This window comes from Symphalangus syndactylus, chromosome 13, assembly GCF_028878055.3.
Source record: "Symphalangus syndactylus isolate Jambi chromosome 13, NHGRI_mSymSyn1-v2.1_pri, whole genome shotgun sequence".
NCBI lineage: Eukaryota > Metazoa > Chordata > Mammalia > Primates > Hylobatidae > Symphalangus > Symphalangus syndactylus.
The window spans coordinates 99,991,812-100,015,411 of record NC_072435.2 but is presented as its reverse complement, the minus strand read 5'-3'; the positions used below and the strand labels follow the sequence as shown (position 1 = coordinate 100,015,411).

Here is a 23,600-nt window from a genome sequence, read left to right as displayed (position 1 = left end):
GACAGACTGCATGCCAGTCTGGCCATTGAGAAGCAAGTACTCAAGACTAACCAGGTACTTTTGAGCCCTCAGACTCTGCATCTTGGAGGAATGCCATTTTTCAACACTTACTGAGGTTATGAAGTGTGCCACAGTTTACGTAAAGTACTTTCAGAACTTACAGAGGTGGCCTCAGAAGGCATCTATGGTGAAGGCACACTGCTATTTGATGGAACACTAAGAAACAAAACAGCTGCTCATTAAAGGGCAGCACGGTGCGGAGATGCCATCAATCACAACACAAATTGCATAATTACTAAAATCTGAAAAAATATGTCCTGGAATCAATAATACACAATAATTTATGGGGATAGGACATGGGAGACCCCAGACTTGGACTCGGGTCTTCCACTCCCAGAGCGTTGATCCATTTCATCGCTATATTTTTATTGAGTGCCGATTTAAGTCTGGGCTTTTTCTGGATATTTTTATTCACAAATGCCACCGATTGCACCCTGAAGATATTACGAATTTCCCACTACAAGCTCAGTCAAAATTTTTCTCAAATCTCTTTTTCAGATCTCTTCATTACTGCTTTAAAAATTGGAAATGGGACTGGGTGTGTGGCACACCTGTAAGTCCCAGCTGCTTGGGAGGCTGCTGTAGGAGGATCCCTTGAGCCCAGGAGTTCGAGGATGCAGTGAGCCATGATCTCACCACTATCCAGCCTGGGCAATAGAGCAAAACCCTGTTTTTAAAAATAAAGATAAATTTTAAAAAATTGAAAAAGGAGATGGTCTAGTTGGGGGTCAAGGGGGAGCAGGTGGTAGAAGGGAGATGGGACTTATATGATGACCACTTAACCAAAGTATACTATTGGCTGCCCAAAGATGAGCACAAGTAGGGCTGGACACGGTGACTCACGCCTATACCAGCACTTTGGGAGGCCGAGGAGGGTGGATCACTTAAGGTCAGGAGTTCAAGACCAGCTTGGCCAACATGGCAAAACCCAGTATCTATTTAAAATGCAAAAATTAGCCAGGTGTGGTGGTGCATGCCTGTAATCCCAGCTACTCAGGAGGCTGAGGCAGGAGAATTGCCTGGGCCCAGGAGGCAGAGGTTGCAATGAGCCGAGATTGCACCACTACACTCCAGCCTAGGTGACAGAGCGAGACTCCATCTCAAAAAAAAAAAACAAAAAAAACAAAGTGCATGTAGGAGACTTCATTTTCAATCTTGCTATATCGCTTCCACCCTTATTCCTCACCTCCCTGCCCCAAGAGTCCTCTGCTCAAGCTTCTGCAGCGCTTCCCTCCCATCTACAGTTAAACCCAAGGCTCAAAGCAATTGTCTCTCTCCGACTTGTCTCTCCCCACTGTGGTTGTTGGCTGCCTCCGTCCCTCTGCTCTGGGCACTCTGACCACCTTGCCATGCATGTTCTTGCCTCAGGAACCAGACTTGAACTTGTGTTGCTCTCTGCCTGGAACATGGCCGGCTGCTTCATTTCCTGCAGGTGTCTGCTCTCAGTGTCATCTTATCAATGACATTCCCTAATTACCTCTATATTATATTGCATCCCCTGCCTCTCACATCCCTCAAACATCTTCTCTGTTTTGTTTTTCTCTTAACACCATCTGATATACCATATATGTCACTTCTGCATTTGCTTAAAGTCTGTCTGCCCCACTAGAATCTAAGTTCCATGAAGGCAGAGATGTATGTGTTACATCTCCAGTGCCAAGAACAGTATCTGGCACAGAGTAGAAGAAAGGAAAAGAGAGAGAGACAGACAGAGAGGGGGCTGGGGAGGAGGAGAACAAGTCTGCTTGTAAGTTTCAATCAATCACATTGGATCTAAGATGCATCAAATTACAAGTTCTAGGAAATTTTAACTGACAGATCAGATTGTTCAATGACCTCATAGGAAGAACTGCCTCCCCTTTTATTTGTTATAAAGGTGGTGTCCCAAAGATTCAAAAGAAAAACTAAAAAGAAAAAAAAATGAATCAGCAGAATGACTTCTGGTTTTCCTCAGAGTCTGAACTTAGAAGAGGCCTGCTGGCAATGACTTTCATGAGAGCCTTTTTCACTTGACCTCCAGATTAAAGAGAGGTCCTTTTGGTGGGTTTAAGAAGGGAAAGGGTGGTGCCTTTGCTTATGAGCCTTTGACTTCCTGTTTTGAAATGACTGTGCTGATAAAGCTATGAACAAAATGATTTTTCAACCAGACAAATACTAACAGCAGATACCTCTGCTGAAGGATGGATTCCCTCACCCCTCACCCCACGGAAACCCCCCAACCACCCTTTCTATGGTGCCTGATCACCCCTTTTATTTTGGAAGGCAATTAAAATGAGGACTGTAACAATCAAATGAGATCACCTATGTCTGTCTCATCTGAGCACAGCTATGAAAATGCTCCATCGAGGCGCAAACATTTAAACGACCAAGGAGAGACCCCATGCTAAAAATGTCTTCTCCTTCACTTATTTTTTTACTTGTTAATTTTTGTAGGTACATAGTAGTTGCATATATTTATGGGGTACATGAGATCCTTCAGTGATTCAATGTTGTTTTCAGAATTCACGACAGTCTCATATTTGAGACCCTCTTGACACCTTTTCAATGGAAGTTTCAGGTGTATAACATAAGAACAGCCCCTACAAACTGGTACAACTCCTAACTCATTCCATGTATAAGCAAAAAGATTCCGTAACGTAACATTAAATTTGTGCAACCACAGCAAAAAAATAATACCAGACTGACATCCTGCAAAGGGGTAGGGTGGGAGGTGCAGACACATGCAAGTCTATACATTTAAACAGTTATGGTTAAACTTTGTCTTTAACTTTAATAACTAGTTGTGATAATGATGTATTTGTCTAAAATACTTATTATCAAACAGGATACAAAATGCATGATGTTATCTCAACTATATATATGCATTTTGCATAGTTGAGAAAAATATAGAATATATAAATACATATAAATATATTCTATAATATATTTTTAAAGTATCAGTTGCCTCTTGGTGGTGGAATAATGATTGTTTTTCTTCTCTACTGCCTAAATTTTCTTTTTTTCTTTTTTTCTTTTTTTCTGAGATGGTGTTTAATTCTTGTTGCCCAGGATGGAGTGCAATGGCGCGATCTCAGCTCACAGCCACCTCCACTTCCCTAGTGCAAGTGATTCTGCTACCTCAGCCTCCCAAGTAGCCGGGATTACAGGCTTGCACCACCACGCCCAGCTAATTTTTTTTTTTGTATTTTTAGTAGAGACAGGGTTTCACCATGTTGGTCAGGCTGGTCTCAAACTCCTGACCTCAGGTGATCCACCCGCCTCGGACTCCCAAAGTGCTGGGATTACAGGTGTGAGCCATCGCACCTGACCACCTCCTAAATTTTCTAAAATAAGCACATATTATGTTTACAATTAGTTTAAAATTATAATACAAAATGCACTTCAGATTCAACCTGATCAAGTGAAAGTCCAAGGGGGTAAACTGAGACATCTTTAAATAAAGGATATAATCTTTCAATACATTCAACCGAGGCAAAGAAATCCCAGGTGACAGTGAAAATAAACATTTTGCAAAAATAAAAATAATAGAGAGGAAGCAAACAGGAGAGAAAAGGCTTTCTCCTCTGAAGGCTTCTTTCTATGAACAGTAGATTTCGACAAAAACCACAATCCTATGGAGTAACACAAACAGAAGGTTCTGAAGAGCTGCCTTTACACACTCTGCGCCAGTGCAGCCTGGGGGGCCTCTCAGCTTTGCATTGCATGACACAGCTCCATCAAAACCCAGCCATCTGGGGCAGGTATGCAAGACATTTTAATGTAAGCTGATGAACTTTCATAGGAAGCATTCATTGGTGAACTCAAACCTGTGTAGAAACCACAGGTATGTGGTTCCATTCTCCCTAGTTTTAGGAATAGTTCACAGCCATAGAAGGTGTCTGTTTTATGGATGGATTTCCTTAGTGGCTAAACAAGGCCAACCTTCTCCAGAATCCAGGACACAGAGCAGTGCCTCAGCTGCCTACACCTCACGGGCTGCAAATTTAGGCCACGGTGAAAGCTCCTGTCTGGCACCTGATTAGTTTAAACTGGGTCCGTGTCAGAGTTCAGCAAGGCAGGAAGTGTCCCCACCGGACAGAGCCAGAGTTATTGACCAGGCATTCTTGGCAAGGCTAGACGTGACCTTCCTGAAAACCAGAGAAGTGGGTCTACCTCTGAGTTTAACCACTTCATGCATTCATCCAGCAAATATTTTATTGAGAGCCCACTGCTGTTAGACACTGTGCAAAAAACATCAGGATTAAAATGGAGTCTAAAACCTGGTCCTTGCCCTATAAAATATTCTTAAGGAAGACTATTAACTCAGAGTATCAAAAACTTCTAAATGTAACTATCCTACTGACAAGGCCCACTTCTGCTAAACCCTTGTGCAACTGATGATCAATTACTCAAATTTGCAAATTAATCAATTCTATGAATTAGAAAAGATAATGGGCCCCAGACGACAATCAGAGAGAGGGACAGCCAGCCTTGCCAGCTGTCTCTTTTTTGTCTCTTTTTTCTTTTTTTTTTTTTTTTTTTTTTTTTTTTGAGACACAGTTTCACTCTGTCACCCAGGCTGGAGTGCAGTGGTGCCATCTTAGCTCACAGCAACCTCTGCCTCCCGGGTTCATGCTATTCTCATGCCTCAGCCTCCAGAGTTCCTGGGATTACAGGTGTGTGCCACCACACCCAGCTAATTTTTGTATTTTTAGTAAAGATGTGGTTTTGCCATGTTGGCCAGGCTGGTCTCGAACTCCTGAGCTGAAGTGATTCACCTGCCTCGGCCTCCCAAGGTGCTGGGATTCCAGGTATGAGCCAACGTGCCCCGCCTTCCTTTTTTTCTTTCTCTCCCTCCTCTCACACCCTCCAGCCACCAACGAAGCCTGGAACCCATTGCTTTTGCAATACTATTTTTCTATTTCACATGTAGGTATCTGGAACCCCTGCCAAAGGCCTCCAAATTTTTAGCTACACAATCTGTGCCATGCTGTGGTCCCTTCTGCCTCTCCCAGGGTGATCTGGAGAGACAGAAACTGCAGAGCCAGGCTAAAGGATCAGCTCTCCTTACCCCAAGATACTTCAGAGAAGCAAGGATCTTTAACTTTTAAAGAAATTCAAACCAGTGAAAGAGATTCCACATCAGCGGTCATCAACAGTGTAGCTTAATAAAATGAACCCCCCAAAAAGAAAATGTTTAATGTGGATTTGAAAGTATATTTTTATGCCCCGTGTAATGATAAACTGTTGACACAGAGTTTTTGTGGACTGTAAGTAATTTGAAATAAGGAAGGCCTTTCAATTGAACTATCTGTAATTCTACATTCAACAGAATGTTTTGAAAGCAGTATTTGCTATGGACTGGAGGGAAATATCAGAAAAGTATATTTATAGAGATCCAAATAATAAACAATGGGAGAAAATAGAACTAGAAGGGGACATAAAGGATGGGGCAGGATCATCGACAGAGGATCTTTTTCAGCAAAAGCTTAGAAAAGGTTCTCTGCCTCTTTCAAAAGGCTAGACTGAAAAGATATGATGTCACTTTCAAGTCAACTTAAGACTCTTAACGAAAGCTGGAAATTTTCACAAAGTGACAATTACAAGTTGGAAGTTTCTTCCTAGTATCTTTGGCTAGAAAGTTATTTCCCAATTCTCACAAAGAATTCCATGACAATTGTATTTCCCTGGGCAATTAACAGGTACACAGAAGCTCAAGCGCATTCCTGCTGAAGGCTGACACTCATCCGTGTTCTGGGCATTTATACAGAGCATTACTGGCATTCACGGTCCTATCAAAACCTGAACACAGCTCTAGAGTCTAGATCAAATCACCCGGCCCCTTGTTTAAACTGTTTGAACCCCAGTGTGTCTGCACACCACCAGTCCCCTGGCGCTCTGGGGTGAGTCTGTCCCGGTCTCCGGTGGCCCCAGGAGCTTGGCACTCTGAGATACCCCTGGTTGTCTGGTCCTGCCCACTGCAACCAAGGCCTGCCTGCCGGAATGCAAGCCAGGTCCATTTTTAAATTCCTTTAGACGTTTCACAACCGCAGGTTTGGGTGAGGAGACAAACACCGCTGTAGTTTGCTGACATTAAACTAAAAATACCCAGCTGCAAACAAAAGCCATCTTTAACAGGGCTGGCTCGGATGTCCTGAGGTTACATGTGGTAGAGTCGGACCATATCCTTGGCAGTGTGGCTGCCTTAACAACTGCTCCAGACCGAGTGGGGCAAAGGGGCCGTCTGTCCCTGCGCTGTCAAGGAATCTGCAGCCTGCAGCCCTGCCTGTTTGATGGAAAGAACAGCTTTATTCCTCTGCCATCGACCCAAACGCAGGCTTGATGAATTCGGGACTGCGTCTGCTTAAAGTGTTAGATACACAGTGAAAGGAGAAGGCGGGAGGCAAAAATGAAAAACACCAACCCCACTTCCCTGGAAGGAAATGCGTTTCCACCTCCCTCCTCCTTGCAATTAGAAAAGCAAATTATTGCTGTGACTACGCTGAGAAAGGCAACTCGGAGGCGTAGAAAACGGATTTCTGAGCCAACGTGGCCCGGCAGGGGGCTGCTAAGGGAGGGTAAGAGGGAGCCGGGGAGCCACGGCTTGGCGGGGAGACCCGCGTTACCCGGAAGGCTTCTCGGAACGTTCTACCTGTTGGGCTTCGCAGCCGAGCTGCTCACCCCCGGCCGCCGCGCTCGAGGGCGCCCCTCCCTCTCCAGAACCCAAACTTTCCCTGGCGCCCCTAGGAAGCGACAAGCCTCGTCCCTCCCCCAGTCCAGCTTTCGGACGTGGAACTTTGCCTGAGCCACAAGGGACCGGAGGAATGGGGTTCATTCCCACGCCGCCCGGGGGATTCCCGTTGCTCGGATCCCAGAAGTGGGGGATGCAAACGGACGGTCAGCCCAGGACCTGGCCAAAGTTTCCTCCAAAACTGCAGTGGTCAAGGCGTGACCCAGGAGCTCGGAGTTTCCAGCTCAGGGGCTGGGGGCTGGAGCAGGCCCCGGGGCACCAGCCGCAAGGTCACTGCGGAGCCGGACCCCGGGGGCAAACGGCCGGCGCGTGGTGGAGGGGCGACGCTGGGCACCCGACCACTCTCCACACCTGCTCAGCTCTGCGCTGAGCCCGGGACACGTGGGAGCCCAGTCCCGGGCTCCCAGCCTGCTGCAGGGACTCGCAACCTCGCCGGGGCGTACACCCTTCACCCCCGGCCCGGCAACCAGGAAGAGGCAGCTCGCCCGGGCGCAGAGCAGCGGGCTCCGGGTAACTCTTTCATCCTCCGACCTCGGCAGCAGCGGGGAGGGAGTTTCGTTCTCCTCAAACCAGCCCCTCACCCCCGGCTGCTTCCCACACCTCTCCGTTTCCCTGCTACCTCGTAGACAGACAGACAAGGGACACAAAGAAAAAAAAAAAAAAAAAGAAGAAGAAGGAAAAAAAAAAAAAACTACCGCCCCTCCTGGTCCCATCCTCCAGCCCGGAGCCCGGAGGAAGAAGAGGGGGAAGCGCACCTTCCCTTCTCCTCCCCATCCCGACGCGGTGACCCGGGTAGATCTGGGCAGCCAGGAGCCCCGAAGAGGCCGAAGCGGAGAGGTAGGGTTGGAAGAGGCAGAAATCAGGCGGAGCGAGCGAGAGCGCGAGAGAGAAGAAAATATCCAACAAAACCACGCTAACGCGCCCCCTACCTGGGTGCAACATACTTTGGAAATAGAAGATGACCAGGATAAAGGATCCCAAGCAAGTGGCCAGCACCATCCGGCAGATTCTGTTCATCCTCATCACTTCCAGCAGCGCTGGCTTCATGGCTTTGTCCTGGCTGCGGGACCGGGGTGTCCGGGAGGCGCGCCCGGGGCGCAGGAGCAGGGACCCCGCCGCGCGGACCGGAGCCCGGGAGGCGCGGGGCAGAGCTGAGCAAGGCTCGGAGGGAGGATCGGACTCGCTTCGCGGCCGCTCTCGGAGCCCCTAGCCCGGGCAGGGGTGTGAAAGGTGCCGGAGTTGGTCTGGAAGTGCTGAGATGCGTGGATCCGCTGGCTGCGCGCTCCTGCTCCTCCTCCTCGCCGCTCCGCCGCCTCCTCCGATCCCGCCGGCGGCCGCCGCTGCCTGGTCGCGGGCCGGGCGGCTGGAGTGCGAGCGGTGATGGTGGTGCCGCAGCAGCTGCCGCTGCGCTGGCCGCTGTGGCTCTCCGACGGGCCCTCTCTTGTCTCTCCAAAGGCTACTTCATTGCGCTCCAACGATCTATATATTCCGGGGCTGGGTTTTACCAAATGAAACTCGCGGCCCCCGGCGAGGGGAGGGCGCCTGCGGAGAGCGGGGAGGAGGGAGGGACCCTAGCGCCGGGGCGGAGCGTCGCGCTCCCCCCGCCCCTACCCGGGATATGGTCGCGTCCAGCTGTTGCCCCGGGAGTGCGGTGTGAGCGCCGCGCTCCCGCAGGGTCCCAAAAGCCCTCAGTCCCCGGCCGGGCTCGGCAGCCGTCTGGAGGTTGTGTCAGCGTTTCCATGACAAAACCCGGAGGAAAAAAAGACGAAGAAAATCGCCTCGGTGCTGCCACCCACCCCCGCCAGCGTTTGGAGAGGGAAGTGGCAAGGAGCGGGCTGGGTCTCGGAGGGGAGAATTAAGGGTTAGGGGGTTTCTGGTGACTGGCAATTATTTAAAATCCCTGGGCGACGTAGCGGGGAAGTTGCCCCAAACCCCCAGGGAGCGAGTGCCCATTTTCCGACGCTCAGAACTGGGCGGTTTCGTTTTTCTTTCAAAGGACAGCCCAGCTTGGGAGTCGGGGTTAAAGAGGGCTGACTTAAAGTCAAGGTTAAGGAAACTGCAAGACCCTCGGGTCAGGCGACAGCTGAGCTTTCCCGGGGACTTATACAGACAGAATCTCTGACACCCACCATCACCACCATTCCTCAAGGTAAAGGGGATTTGTGGGTTGCAAAACTCTGCTACCCCAAAGGGTAGAGCATCCTCCAAATTATTCAAAATTCACAGCAGTCTTAGATGGGAGGGGGTGAGAAAATGCCCCTAGGAAGCCACCTCACCCAAGTCCAGAAAACTGCTGGAAAAGCCAAGCCAGCCATAGCACTGGCAGGTACATGGAAAGATGGTGTTGCTTTCTTGTATTGTGCAAAATGACTTCCAGTTTCCAATTCCATGCATTTAGGCTGTTTCACAATCAATAAAGTGGACACAGCCAATAGTGTAGGGATCACTTTTATGTCAGGAAAAAAAAAAGTTATTGTAAAGACTAACCTTTGTGCCTTATCAAGTCATTACTAATTCAATTAAAAATGAAATAAGATACCGTGTCTTTCAACGCCTCACAAAATAGGCATTTGATAAATTCTTATTGAATCTGAATGTAATGGGCCTTATCCTCCCCTCGATAGACAGAGACACAACTTGCAGTTAGACACATGCAACAAAAACCACCTGGGCAACCTCAGTTCCCTTCCCCCAGAGTTCTCCTCCAGCAGTTGCATGGTGGGGAAAGTAACAAACTCAGCAGCCTTGCCTTTGATTACAGAAGACAATCAAAGCACAATATTTGTGTAGCCGGTGTGTGCTGTATTAATTTGGACTTACCTGTGAATGAGTTGCTTGCTCAAGGAAGCTAGGCTGAACAAGCTTCAGACAGAGTCGTTCTCCAGTGATTCTTCTGCTCTGGTGTTAAGAGATCAGGAATGGGAGTTGCACTGCACCCTCCCCACCTCCTCACCATCATCACTAAGACAGAGGATTCCTTGCAGGGGGCATGGCTTAGATGGGCATTTGCACAAAGCCTTTGCCTAGAATATCAGTCTCTCATTTAACACTTGGCTTTACAGAGCCAGGGAAGAGAAGGGATTTACTCCCAGGTCACCCAAGTGACCTCTCACCTCATAGGGCAAAGACTTCAGTTACCTGCCCCAAAGCCTGGACATGTACAAGGCAGTTTGGGAAGTCACAGGGTCAAGGGAGAGATCAGAAGTCTAATTCCCTGTGAGTCATAGAGATCATGGAGTTGGCCCACATGGTGGGGGAGGATGGTGAATCATGCCCAGCATCCATTCTTGCATTCCCACAATCAGGAACCTGCCCAAACACAGTGAGGATTATGGCTGTGACACATAAGCTACCACCTCTCCCAAGAAGTCTTTGCTGTTTTCTCACCTGAAATTGCATATTTCCTCCTCTGTGCTGTGAGCACTAGGTCCAAACCTCTTTTGGGCCGCTGTACCCACTAGGCTGAACTCCTTCCTAGAGATCCAAGTTGTCTTCATCTCTGTCTCTTTCTAATGCCCGGCACAATGACTGGTACATAGTAGGTACAAATAAGTCAGAGGCAGAGAGGTGATGCCTACTTGGACTAGGAAGTCAAATTAGATCACCTCTAAAATCTATGGCAAAGGTCAGTGGTAATGGTCTGTGATTCTGTTGTTCTATGCACATTGAGGGGTGATGGAAAAATTCTATTTTCTCCTTCATCACACTCTAAACTGCCCAACTACGGTTAGAATCATTGCTTTCTTTCCATTCCTAGCCTAAGAAAATTTTGTTACATCTTATGCTATATAACAAATATTAGCCAAGTAAAGGACAGTATTAACTGATAAGACTGAGGAGAAAGAAGATTTTATACTTTGAACATTGAAAGAGGAACAGATCAGTCTTCAGATCCTTTCTCCCTCATCTTTCTAAATTCCCTTTTGCCCTGAAAGATTCTGCAGATTGGCCCTGTGCTCATTGTGGGACCTGGCTTGATTGATTGACTCTCCAAATTCAACAACATGCAAATGAAACTGGGGCCTGCCTTTTTTTTTTTTTTTTTTTTTTTGAGACGGAGTCTCGCTCTGTCACCCAGGCTGGAGTGCAGTGGCACGACCTCGGCTCACTGCAAGCTCCGCCTCCCGGGTTCACGCCATTCTCCTGCCTCAGCCTCCTGACTAGCTGGGACTACAGGCACGTGCTGCCACGCCCGGCTAATTTTTTGTATTTTTTAGTAGAGATGGGGTTTCACCATGTTAGCCAGGATGGTCTCGATCTCCTGACATCACGATCCACCCGCCTTGGCCTCCCAAAGCGCTGGGATTACAGGCATGAGCCACCGCGCCCGGCCAGGGGCCTGCCTATTTTAAAGCCTGGCATGGCCCTGAAAAACTGGTTGAGGAGAAAGTCTTATTTATGTTGACGATCTTGTAGAATTTATAGCAGGGGAAGAAATCGGTGTGAAGTCACAATTCGGGCTTGTGGGTGCCATTGGCAATGGACTGACAGATGTGTATGTGGCCCTTCCAATCCGCACAGGCTGAGCTCCTCCTCATTCCTGCAGATTATACCTACAATGTACTGTCTTGTTAAGATCTTGCAAACCTGGCAACGATGCCCTTTTCTGCACCTTGTTGGAGAGAAAAGTGGGCCCAGGGTACTAGTACACAGAGAGCTCTTTAGCATCCTTGAGGGGAGAGAGGGATGTGTCTTCTGCCAACATCAGCCAGGGGCCCCAGACTGGCTCCTCCAAGGACTGGCGCTGCCATTTGCATCTCTCTGGCACCTCTAGCACAAAGGACACTCAGTTAACCAGAGCACAGTAAATATTTGTGGAGTTGAATTATAAACCATTTGCCCGCAGTATGTGGAGATCTTAGGGTACAAATTTTCTACAGGTAGGTAAACCGCAAATAACACAAGTGGGTTACTCATGACATGACTCTGAGAGCAAGCTCTGCTTTGCAGGCTTTTCTGAACAAGGTGGAGAAAGAAGACACCAAGAGAGAAAGGGATTGAAGAAGGGAGAGAGAAAGGGAGAAAAAGAGGGGAAGGGAGGAGACGAAGGGGAGGGAAGGAGAGGACAAAGGGTTGGGGGAAGAAAAGAATTGCCTGGGAAAGAGAAGGAGGAAGGATGGGAGAGGGAAAGGGAGAGAAAAGAAGAAAGGAGGAAGGAAAGGAGAGAGGGAGGGAGGAAGGGAAGACAAGATGAAGAGGGAGGAAGGAGAGAGGGAAGAAGGAAGGGAAGAAAATGAAGGAGGGAGGAGAGGAAGGAGGAAAGGACTATCCCTCATTATTCTGTCTCACTTTCTTCTTCTTTTTTTTTTTTTTTTTTTTTTTTTGAGGCAGAATCTGTCACTCAGGCTGGAAGTGCAGTAGCGTGATCTTAGCTCACTGTAACCTCCGCCTTCCAGGTTCAAGCAATTCTCCTGCCTCAGTCTTCTGAGTAGCTGCAGTACAGGCGTGCACCACCATGCCCAGCTAATTTTTGTATTTTTAGTAGAGATTGGTGTCACCATGTTGGCCAGGCTGGTCTCCAATTCCTGGCCTCAAGTGATCCGCCTGCCTCAGCCTCCCAAAGTGCTGAGATTACAGGCATGAACCACTGTGCCAAGCCTTGTCTGACTTTCTGATGCTGTTTTTGCTCCTCCACCTAGTTTAGGCCCGAAAGACTCCTCTCCCTCCCTTACTGAGGACCAGGTCTGTGGGACCCTTGGGCCCTACCCTTAGCCGACTCCAGCTGCCCTCTGGATAGCCCTGGCCACCTCCCTGTCTCCAGGCACAGCCCAGAAATCAGTTCCCTGAGCCGCTCATCCCTCTCAAATATTTCTCAACTGGTGCCCCCTGATCAACTCCTAAACTCTATCTGCATAACTAGGAAACCTCCAGCTCCTGGCCCTCCACCCACCTCAGTACCCCTCCTCACCCCACCAGGTGCCTTCACTGTGTTTTTTTCACTTTGCCCCTGCCAGCCCCTCTGCTGGCCCCATCCACCAGATCATCCAGGTCTTTCTATGGAGTCTTTCCAGGCCCCCTGCCTGCCTCTTGCTGCTCCTCAGTGAGGACATTAGCATTTCTTGAGCACACTTTGACATTCATGGCATGATAATTTATTGAAATATTCATTTGTGTGTGTTATCCTCCTATTTCCACTTCTCCACACCCCCTCCATTTCAGGCAGGCTTTGTGCCACCTTGCCTGAGGGATTTGATGAAGGCTTCCTGGGAGAAAAATTTAAAACTGTGGAAGAGATAATGGCAGGGAGAGAAGGGGGTGTTGGGGGTGGATTTGTGAAGGAATAAGTGAGTGCCCTGCCCCCTTTTGCCTGGGAAGTGGATGTTCCATAGGTACTAGTACCTGGGATGGCTAAAACCTGGCACAGTGATCCCAGTGCCACCAGGGATTCCAGTGCCCTAAGCATGGCACAGAAGTCACAGAACTGCTGACCTGAGGGAGCTTCAAGGACAGAGCCAGGCAGATGCCTTGGAGGTGATTCGTGTGGGCCAAGAGGGCCTGTCATGCTCTGGTGCCAGGGCCAGATTGAGATGCTGAGAACCTCTGAGTGCTGGGAGTTTATGGTGTACCACTCCCATATGTAATTCAGAATAGAAATAATACTAAAGAAGGAAGCTGGGCGCATTGGCTCACGCCTGTAATCCCTGCACTTTGGGAGGATCATCTGAGGTCAGGAGTTCGAGACCAGCCTGGCCAACATGGTGAAACCCGCATCTCCACTAAAAACACAAAAATTAGCTGGGCATGGTGTCAGGCACCTGTAATCCCAGCTACTTGGAAGGCTGAAGCAGGAGAATCACTTGAACACTGGAGGCAGAGGTGATCTCGCAGTGAGCCGAGATCGTACCACTGCGCTCCAGCCTGGGTGACAGAGTGAGACTCTGTCTCAAAAAAATAATAATAAGTCAAGAAGGAAATACCTTTTATAAGAGCAAAGTTCAGATTTGTTAATGTTTTTTTCTCTCAGCTTTATTTAAATATAATTTACATAAATAAAATATATTCATTCTAAGTATACAGCCTGCTGAGTTTTGGCAATTGTCTATAGGTGTATACAAACTCTCATCACCATAACCAAGACACAGAGCATTTCCGTCATTCAGAAAGCTCCCTCTTACCCCTTTGCTATTGATCCCCAGCCCAGACCCTGGACCCAGGCAACCACTGATCATCTTGCTTTCATTATAGTTTTGCCTTTTCTAGAATTTCTTATAAAGGGAACCATACTGGACACAGCCCATCATGTCTGGCTTCTTTGACTTAGCCAAGTTATTTTGAAATTCATTCATCTTGTTGCATGTATTAATATTTAATCCTTTTTATTGCTGAGCATGGATTTACCATAATTTGGTTTTGATTGATGGACATTTACACTGTTTCCAGTTGTTAGCTGTTACCAAAAAATGTTGCTATGAACAATTGCATACAAGGTTTTGTATGGACAAATATTTTATCTTGGGAGAATACTTAGGAAACTTTATAAAACACTGCCAAACTCTTCTCCAAAGTGGCTATATCCCTTTGCATTTCCACCAGCAAGGTAGGAAAGTCTCACATCCTCACCAACACTGAGTGTTGTCAATCTTTTTAATTTTTGCCATTCTACTGAGTGTGACATGGTATCTCATTATGGTTTGAATTACATTTCCTTAATGACTAGTGGTGTTGAGTGTCTTTGCATGTTTATTAATCATTCATGAATTTCTTTATAAAATGGCTGTTCAAATCATTTGCCCATTTTTAAATTCATACTGATATCCAGTTGTTCTAGCACCATTTTATTGTATTATTATTTTATCCTGTATTGTGCAATTAGAGTATGCTACATCGGGACATAATCCTCATAGGCAAGGTATGGTCCTCAAGGCATCGATAATAGATCTAAGATTCTGAGGATGTTGTAGAAATAAGGCCAGAAGCCTTTCGGCCGGAATCGCCATCTTGCAGTAATTCACCAAAATGACAAACACAGAGGGAAAGAGGACAGGCACCCGATATACGTTCTCCAGGCCTTTTAGAAAACATGGAGTTGTTCCTTTGGCCACGTATATGCGAATCTATAAGAAAGGTGATATTGTAGACATCAAGGGAATGGGTACTGTTCAAAAAGGAATGCCCCGCAAGTGTTACCATGGCAAAACTGGAAGAGTCTACAATGTTACCCAGCATGCTGTTGGCATTGTTGTAAACAAACAAGTTAAGGGCAAGATTCTTGCCAAGAGAATTAATGTGCGTATTGAGCACATTAAGCACTCTAAGAGCCGAGATAGCTTCCTGAAATGCGTGAAGGAAAATGCTCAGAAAAAGAAAGAAGCCAAAGAGAAAGTTATCTGGGTTCAACTAAAGCGCCAGCCTGCTCCACCCAGAGAAGCACACTTTATGAGAACCAATGGGAAGGAGCCTGAGCTGCTGGAACCTATTCCCTATGAATTCATGGCATAATAGGTGTTAAAAATAATAATAATAAAGGACCTCTGGGCTGTAAAAAAAAAAAAAAAAAAAAAAAAAATGAGGCCAGAAAAGCATAATCTAGTTCATGTTGTTCCCCTAGAAAATCCTTCAGGATGTTCTTTGTTGTTCACCTACTAGCTGCTGTATTCCATGAGTTAACAACGGGCAAAAAAGAACATCTGTCCACCAAGAAACAAGAGGCCACATCGCTGTAAAACCTCAGTGGGCCTGTTTTACCTTATTCATTAAGGACCTGACTGGATAATCCAAGAAATGCAAATTACAACACCCCTCATGACAGTTTACAGTACTTACTGGTTTAATGTCTCTTTTTCCTACTGGTCTCTGAGCGTTCAGAGGGGATGGCTAGGACCATGTCTTTATCACCACTGATTAACACAGAGTCATCTAAAAATACTTATTAAATGAGTGATATAATTTTTACCGGGCAGCTTGGCAATGACTGTAAAACACTGACAATTGTCAGTACTGGGAAGGGTGTAGGAAAAAGGGAACCCTTATAAACTGATGGTGGAAGGTAGTATAAATTGATACAACTTTTATAACATTTCTGGAAAGTGATCCAGCCAGAAGACCAAAATCACTGTTATTGATTGATGAAACTGAGGCATTCATGTACTTAGCTGTGCTAAAATAACGTAAATTTTTAGTAATAAGGATTTAAACAAATTATAAAGCCTCTGTATAATGGAATATTCTACAATATTTACATATTCTCCTGTTTTTTGCATAAATAAGCAAACATAATTGTATTTATATACAAATATATATGTTCATACAACAAACTATTGATAGTAGGTATTCTTGGGCAGTGAGACTTTTTAATTGATTTACTGTATTGTCTAAGTATTTTTTAAAGAGCACATATTATTGTTTAAAAGGAAAAATATGTAGCTATTTTCATTTTCAGATGGAAAAATATTCTGTCTAATCAAAGAATATGTTTCTTAAATCATCAACACCCAACTTAAACTCCTGCTTCTTCCATGAAGCTTTCCCTAATTATTTCAAACCATAGAGTTATCTTTCTGCTTATAAGAATTAAACCACTCCTCTATAATTTGGCACTTTTACACTTCATATACAGCTGCAGAGTCATTTTGTGATCTGTGCCGTATCTCCTTGACCACACCATACAAGGTCACGCAGGTTGACTGTTAGAACCTACTGTGACAGAACTTGGTGCAATGCTGACCACATATTGATGACCCACACGAACTTGCTGATTAATTTCCTGGTATGTTAGAATGGCCTCTGATTGCATACCCACTGGGGGCAGACTCTGCTATGCACTTTACATACACGACCACTGATCCTCATCCATCACACAAGGGCAGCATGAGTATCCCCTCACACAGATGGCAAAACTGAGCCTCACGAAGCTTAAGGGACTCACTCTCACTTACACATCTGTTAATTGGCAGAGGTGGGATGGGATTTGAACCAAGTTTATAAGGCAGCAAGGCCCATGCTTCTGAGAGTCTGAGAGTATCCAGCATATGGTTTTTTGTTTTTTTTTTGATACAGGGTCTCACTCTGTTGCCCACGCTGAATGCAGTGATGCAAACATGGCTCACTGTAGCCTCAAATTCCCAGTCTCAAGCTCCTCCTACTTCAGCCTCATGAGGAGCTGGGACTACAGGTACAGGCCACTACACCCGGCTAATTTTTTTATTATTATTTTTTGGAGAGATGGGGGTCTCACTATGTTGCCCAGGCTGGTCTTGAACTCCTGGGCTCAAACGATCCTCCTGCCTCGGCCTCCCAAAGTGTTTGTATTACAGGTGTGAATCACCACAGCACTTGGCCTCGTATTTGTATGTTCTACCCATGTCTAGCAAGCACCATCTCCAGGCTTCTTGTCAAGATCAACCTTTAAAGGAGCTTGGGAGAAGCTCGGGGGTGCAGGATAGGAAACAGGCAATTAAAGGAGAGCTTTTCCCCCAGGCAGCCGGGTCCTCCCTTCTCACTCACAGACTTGCTCACTTCCAGGGACTTTCCGCAGGGCAAATCTAGTGACTTTTCAAGCCCCCTGTCCTCCTCTTCTCTTTGCCTACAAATAGTTGTTTAGAAAGAAGGATAAAATGAGTCTCTGTAAATAATTGGTGCAAACAATTCTCACCTTTGTCTTTTTTTTTTTTTTTTGCCCTAAAGTGCAGTGAAAAAGCATGCCTCTCAGAGTTGTTTCTGGCCCTCTCTCTAAAGATGAAAGGGCTCTCTATAAACCTGCTCACCCAAAGGACTGGGAGGTAGCAGGGAGTCCAAAAACAGGAATTATCTAAGTATTCAGAGAGGTTTTTTTTCCTAAAACAATCCCTTGCATTATGCGGGCAGCCTGAGAAATATTTGTTAAATATTTGTTTATAAATGTAAAACTTTTGTATGTCAAAGGAAAAGGAGCAAAGTTAAACAGCACATAAAAAATGTGGTGAAAATATTCATTGAAAAATGAAAGATAGGCCAGGCACTGTGGCTCATGCCTGCAATCCCAGCACTTCAGGAGGCCAAGGTGGGTGGATCATTTGAGGTCAAGAATTCAAGACCAGCATGACCAATATGGTGAAAACTACAAAATGAGCTGGGCATGGTAGCGGGCACCTGTAATTCCAGCTACTTGGGAGGCTGAGGCAGGAGAATCGCTTGAACCTGGGAGGCGGAGGTTGCAGTGAGCCGAGATCGCACCGCCACACTCCAGGCTGGACAACGAAGTGAGACTCCGTCTCAAAAAAAAAAAAAGAAAAAGAAAAATGAAAGATAAAAGGTTAAACCTCTTTGTGATAGGCTTACACATCTCCCATTAGAAGTGGGAGCTAAACATTGGGTACACAAGGACACAAAGATGGGAACAGTAGACACTGGGGATTCTACAAGGTGGGGAAGGGGATGGGGGACACAGGGGTCGAAAAACTACCTATTGGCTACTACATTCACTACTTGGGCGACAGGATCATTAGAGGCCCAAACCTCAGCATCACGCAATATACTCATTTAACAAACCTGCACAGGTACTCCATGAATCTAAAATAAAAGGAAGAAAAACTTCTTTGTGATATATAAAAATCTCATACAGACAGCTAGAGAACCCCACGAAGATCCCAATAGACAAACGAACAAAAACAATGGACAGGATTTTTCACACACACACACACAAAGGAAATATAGCAGATTGGCCGGGCGCGGTGGCTCACGCTTGCAATCCCAGCACTTTGGGAGGCCGAGGCGGGCGGATCACGAGGTCAGGAGATCGAGACCATGGTGAAACCCCATCTCTACCAAAAATACAAAATATTAGCCAGGCGTGGTGGCTGGCGGGCGCCTGTAGTCCCAGCTACTCGGAGAGGCTGAGGCAGGAGGATGGCGTGAACCCGGGAGGCGGAGCTTGCAGTGAGCCGAGATTGCGCCACTGCACTCCAGCCTGGGCAACAGAGCAAGACTCCGTCTCAAAAAAAAAAAAAAAAAGGAAATATAGCAGATAATAAAATATAAGGAAGCATCTAATCTGGCTTGGCTCTGTGTCCCCACCCAAATCTCATCCTGAATTGTACTCCCATAATTCCCGTATGTTGTGGGAGATAATTTGAATCATGGAGGCAGTTTCCCCCATATTATTTTTGTGGTAGTAAATAAGTCCCATGAGATCTGATGAGATCTCATCAGGGGTTTCCGCTTTTGCTTCTTCCTCATTTTTCTCTTGCTGCTGCCATGTAAGGAGTGCCTTTCACCTCCTGTCATGATTCTGAGGCCTCCCCAGCCATGTGCAATTTTAAGTCCAATTAAACCTCTTTTTCTTCCCAGTCTTGGGTATGTCTTTATCAGCAGTATGAAAACAGACTAATACGGCATCCAACCTCAATAATTAAAAAGAGGCAAACCAAAACAATAAGACACCATTTTAGTTTATCAAATTAGCAAAGATGTGTGTTAGACAATACATTTCCCTTGAGGCTGGAAAGGGTGGAATGCAAAGGAGCCACCCAAGTATTGCAACTGGAACAACCTCTTTGAAGTATACTTTGGAATTCTTTTATCCCAGCCATGGGATGGAGTTACCACACTGTCATTACTGGGAAAGTGGGCTTTGGAGTCAGGCAGGCCTGAATTTGCCTGTGGCCAGTCACCTAGCATATTTAAGCCTCAGGTTCCTCATCTGTAAAATGGGAATCATGATACATATTTTCAGGATATTATGAAGACTACACAAACCTAAAAGCACTCAGAGGTACCTGCGGCATGGGCTGGGACAGGAGCTGGTGGTACAAAGAAGCAGAGCCGGTAGAGAACCCACTTTCGTGATGGCCGCAACAAATCCAATGGCCGTGGCCGTGGTGGCCTCACTGGACCAGCCGTGTGCTGTGATCTTGGCTATTGCTGACCTCCCTTCCTTCCTGCTGATTTTCAAGCCATTTCCCAGGCTTTTTAGCATTTCTCTGTGTTACCCGCAACACTTTCAATAAAGTCCTTTTTTGCCTAAATCATACTTTCCGTTGCTTGCAGCTAAGAGCCCTGAATATACAGATCACGAGGTTTGGGCAGAGAGGCAGAACCTACAGCTGAGCCACCAATGTCTAAGGAGATTGATATTTTCCCTTTTGTAGCCCCTTGCTACTAGGCAGTAAGCTAAAATGGAACCCAAAGACCAGTCATGGTAAGTATCATTCTATTTTCTAAATACCTTTGTTTTTCTAAATGCATTTGTGACCCAGCCTGCCCAAATCTTATGGGGTTGAACTCAGAGGTGGGTTCACAGTCAGAAGGCCTAGGCTCAAATCTCAACGTGCCTCTAACTAGCTGTGGGAGTGTTATGGACTGAAAATCATATGCTGAAGCCCTAACCCGCAATGTGACTGTATTTGGAGAGAAGGACTTTAAGGAGGTAATTAAGGTTAGGTGAGGTCATGAGGCTGGGGCCCTAATCCAATAGGATTGGCATCCTTGCAAGAAGAGAAAGGGACACTAGATAGCTCACTCTTTGTGCCTGCCCAGAGGAACGGCCATGTGAGGATACAGTAAGAAGGCAGCCATCTACAGGCCTCACCAGAAACCAAGCCTGCTGGCACCTTGACCTTGGGCTTCTAGTTTCCAGAGCGTGACGAGAATAAATGTCTGTTGTTGGAACCACCCAGTCTATGGCATTTGCTCTGTCGCCCAGGCTGGAGTGCAATGGCCCGATCTCGGCTCACTGCAACTTCTGCCTCCAGGGTTTAAGTGATTCTCCTGCCTCAGCCTGCTGAGTAGCTAGGATTACAGGCGTGTGCTACCACACCTGGCTAATTTTTGTATCTTTTGTAGAGACAGAGTTTCACCATGTTGGCAAGGCTGGACAAAGTGATTTACCCAAAGTCACTGAATCAATCTGTTCAGGCAGCTCTTATAAAAGGCCAACAACAGAAATGTAATCTCTCATGGTTCTGGTGGCCAGAAGTCTGAAATTAAGATGTTGGCAGGGCTGTGTGCTCCCTCTGAACTTTCTAGGGGAGAGTCTTTCTTTGCCTCTTCCAGCTTCTGGTGGCTCCCAGTGTTCCCGGGCTTGTCCCCATATCACTCCAGTCTCTGCCTCTGTCTTCACATGGCCTTCTCTGTGTCTGTGCTGTCTCCTTTTCTGTATCTTATAAAGGCTTATTATTTGTTATTTGATTTAGGGCCCACTAAGATAATCCAGAACCATCTCTTTACATTAACTACATCTGCAAAGATGCTTTTCCCAAGTAAGATCACATGTATAGGTCAGGATGTAGACATATCTTTTTGATGGCCACCATTCAACCGACTGTAGACAGTGATAGTGATATACTTACTGGGGCAGCCCCTGCAGTTCTTGTTTCCAGTTGCATAGGCACATACCTGCTTCTCTGACCCTCCTGGAATTTCTGTAAGCTACCTTTAAAACATTCATGTTCTTAAGTTAGCAGAGTACTTGCCTCTAAGCAAGAACTCTGACTGATGCATACTTGACTTTCCAAGTCTCACTTTTCCAACTGGAAAATGCAAGGATTGGACCAAGTAACTTTTAACATCCCTTCCTGTTCTGGTTGATTCTAGAATTGTCAGTTGAGCTTAGTTCATAGAGAAGTGACAGATCAATGCCATCAATATTAGGAACTCAAATGAAGAGCCTTTAAAATGTGATCTCCATAGGGAGGCTGTGGGGAGCTGTCTCTTGCCCTTCGGAGTGGTGTTTCTCAAAAAACAGCAGGTCAAGTGATGAGTTCTGGTAAATAACAATAACCTTGGAATGCAAATCTTACTCTGTGGTGTCAGATTTTTAATATTCAATATGTTAGATAATCTCTTTACGATAATGATAAAGCTAGGCTCTGAAAATGAAATTGAGAATGCTGATCAGCAAGGGGAGAGCAACAAGAACTAATTGCACACAGCACGGTGTGAATTTTCAGAGCCATAAAAACAGGAGTGACTATGCTCACAAGAAAGCTCGAAGCAGCATGCTTCAGAGAGCACACAGCGCTTAGGGTCAGAGTGCTTATCCCAGCCTGGCCACCAGCCGACATGTGTCCTGCAGCCAGTCACTCCCTTGCAGCCAGTCACTGCCTTTCCTTGGGTCTCCATAGCTGCATGAGATGAAGCCTGAGGAAGCAATATACTGATGTACAAGGGTTAGGATTTGTTAAGTGAAAAGAACTGAAGTAGTAACTCTCAGCAGGAACATCCTCTGCGGGAAAGGGACTCAAATTTTCTCCCCAGTTTTAATTGTAAGATCAATGGCATTTGGGTACTAACATGTCTTCTCTTGGGTGGTACTGGATGGTGCTCCATAGTGTTGAACTTCCATGAAATCAATAATCAGATAATCCAATTTAGATGACTCCTAACCACATAACACTATTAGTCAGAAACATCTGGTTTCAGAACTTCAACTCCAACTTGCTTAAACAAAAAGAGACTTGATTGGCTCCTGTCATTGGGATCTTTAGGTTGTCTTTAGACATGACCTGATTCGGGTTTCTAGCTGTGTCTTAAGGAGAATGCCTCTCTTTCCAGTCCTTGGCTCAGCTTTCTTTTGTGTTGTCTTCATTCTCAAGTGGCTGCCCGCCTGTTCCAGACTTCTCTCCAGCTCAGTATCCACTGTAGAAAGGACACACCCCCTTCCTAACAGCTCCAGCAACAGTCTAGAGCTGCCTTCTGAAGGGCCTTGCTCACCCCTGACCAGCCACTGTGACCAGAGAATGTAGCATGCTTGTTGCCCAGGCCTGGAGGCTATGTTCTGCCCTGGAGCCAGGAGTGGGGTCAGCCCCACTCACATCACCAGACCAAGAATGGGGCCAGGTGGTTTCTCCAAGAGGCAACTACCTGGAGAGGCCAAGATGAATTCTATTATAGTTAATAAGAGAAGACACTGCATGTGTTAGTTTGCTATTGCTGCTGTAACAAATTACCACAAACTTAGTGACTTCAAACAACACAAATGTATCATTTTACAGTTCTGGAGTTCCAAAGTACAAAACCAGTCTCAGTGGGCTAAAATCAAGGTGTCAGCAAGGCTGCCTCCCCTCCAGAGGCTGTGGGGAAAAGGTCTGTTTCCTAGTCTTTTTCTAGCTTCTGGAGGCCTGTCACTTGCATCACTTGCCTCATGGCCCCATCCTCCATCTTCAAAGCCACTGTATAGCCTCTCTCTTCCTCTCTCTCTTCCTCTCTTCTCTTCTCCTCCTCTCCTCCTCTCCTCCTCACTTCCTCTCTTCCTCTCTCTCTCTCTCTCCCCTCCACCCCACCTCCTGCTTCCCTCTTACAAGAATGCTTGTAATTACATCAGGTCTACCCGGATAATCCAGGATAATCTTTCCATTTCAAAATCCTTAATTGGGTCACATCTGCAAAGTTTCTTCTGCCATTCAAGGTAACATAATCACAGGTTCCATGGATTAGGACAGGAATATATTTGAGAGGCCATTTTTGTGGATGAGAAAGAACAGATATTCTTTACAGAATCTGCACCTGCCCATAGATTACAAGAGACAATAAAGATCTGATGCTAGCAACAAATAATATGTAGCAAGAAGTTTACTAGAGTCGAGTGTGAAGATATAAATTCAAGCCCAAACTCCACCATTAACTAGCCCTCTTTGACTCAACGGTTTTCTCTGTATAATGGACATGTCTACCTCAATCTCTGAGTTATCATGACCAAAAGTTCATGAAAGCACGTTCACACATGCAAACTATCATTTCTGGAATGAAAATCATGGAATGAAACTGGGGGATATGAAATTTCACTCACCTTTGCAGTCATTCACACCAACCCGAGGCTATGAGGCTTCTTTCTCCAGAGTAAGGAAGGCTCCATCTACAGCAAAAAGATCGTTCATCAGATTTAGATATTAAAGTA

General features: G+C 46.1%; 2 protein-coding genes across 3 annotated transcripts in view; one reads left to right on the top strand and one right to left on the bottom strand.

Moving 5' to 3' along the window:
* Positions 1–8,403, bottom strand: part of CHST11 (carbohydrate sulfotransferase 11) — a 308,317-nt gene extending 299,914 nt beyond the window's left edge. The window contains exon 1 of one of the 2 annotated variants that reach the window (XM_055235477.2): positions 7,735–8,403. In XM_055235477.2, coding sequence (XP_055091452.1) covers positions 7,735–7,837 — 103 coding nt within the window. In that variant the 5' untranslated portion in view covers positions 7,838–8,403. Of the gene's footprint in view, positions 1–7,719 lie in introns of both variants that reach the window. The other variant, XM_055235476.2, reaches the window with a different exon arrangement.
* Positions 8,404–14,743: 6,340 nt separating this feature from the next.
* LOC129459152 (large ribosomal subunit protein eL21-like) lies at positions 14,744–15,246 on the top strand. Its single transcript, XM_055235478.2, has one exon. It carries the CDS (start codon positions 14,747–14,749, stop codon positions 15,227–15,229), a length of 483 nt encoding a protein of 160 aa, XP_055091453.1. The 5' UTR covers positions 14,744–14,746; the 3' UTR covers positions 15,230–15,246.
* Positions 15,247–23,600: the final 8,354 nt, after the last annotated feature.

What these genes read in the sequence shown, in the direction of transcription:
- LOC129459152 (XM_055235478.2), top strand. Translation starts at nt 14,747, where the DNA reads ATGACAAACACAGAGGGAAAGAGGACAGGCACCCGATATACGTTCTCC.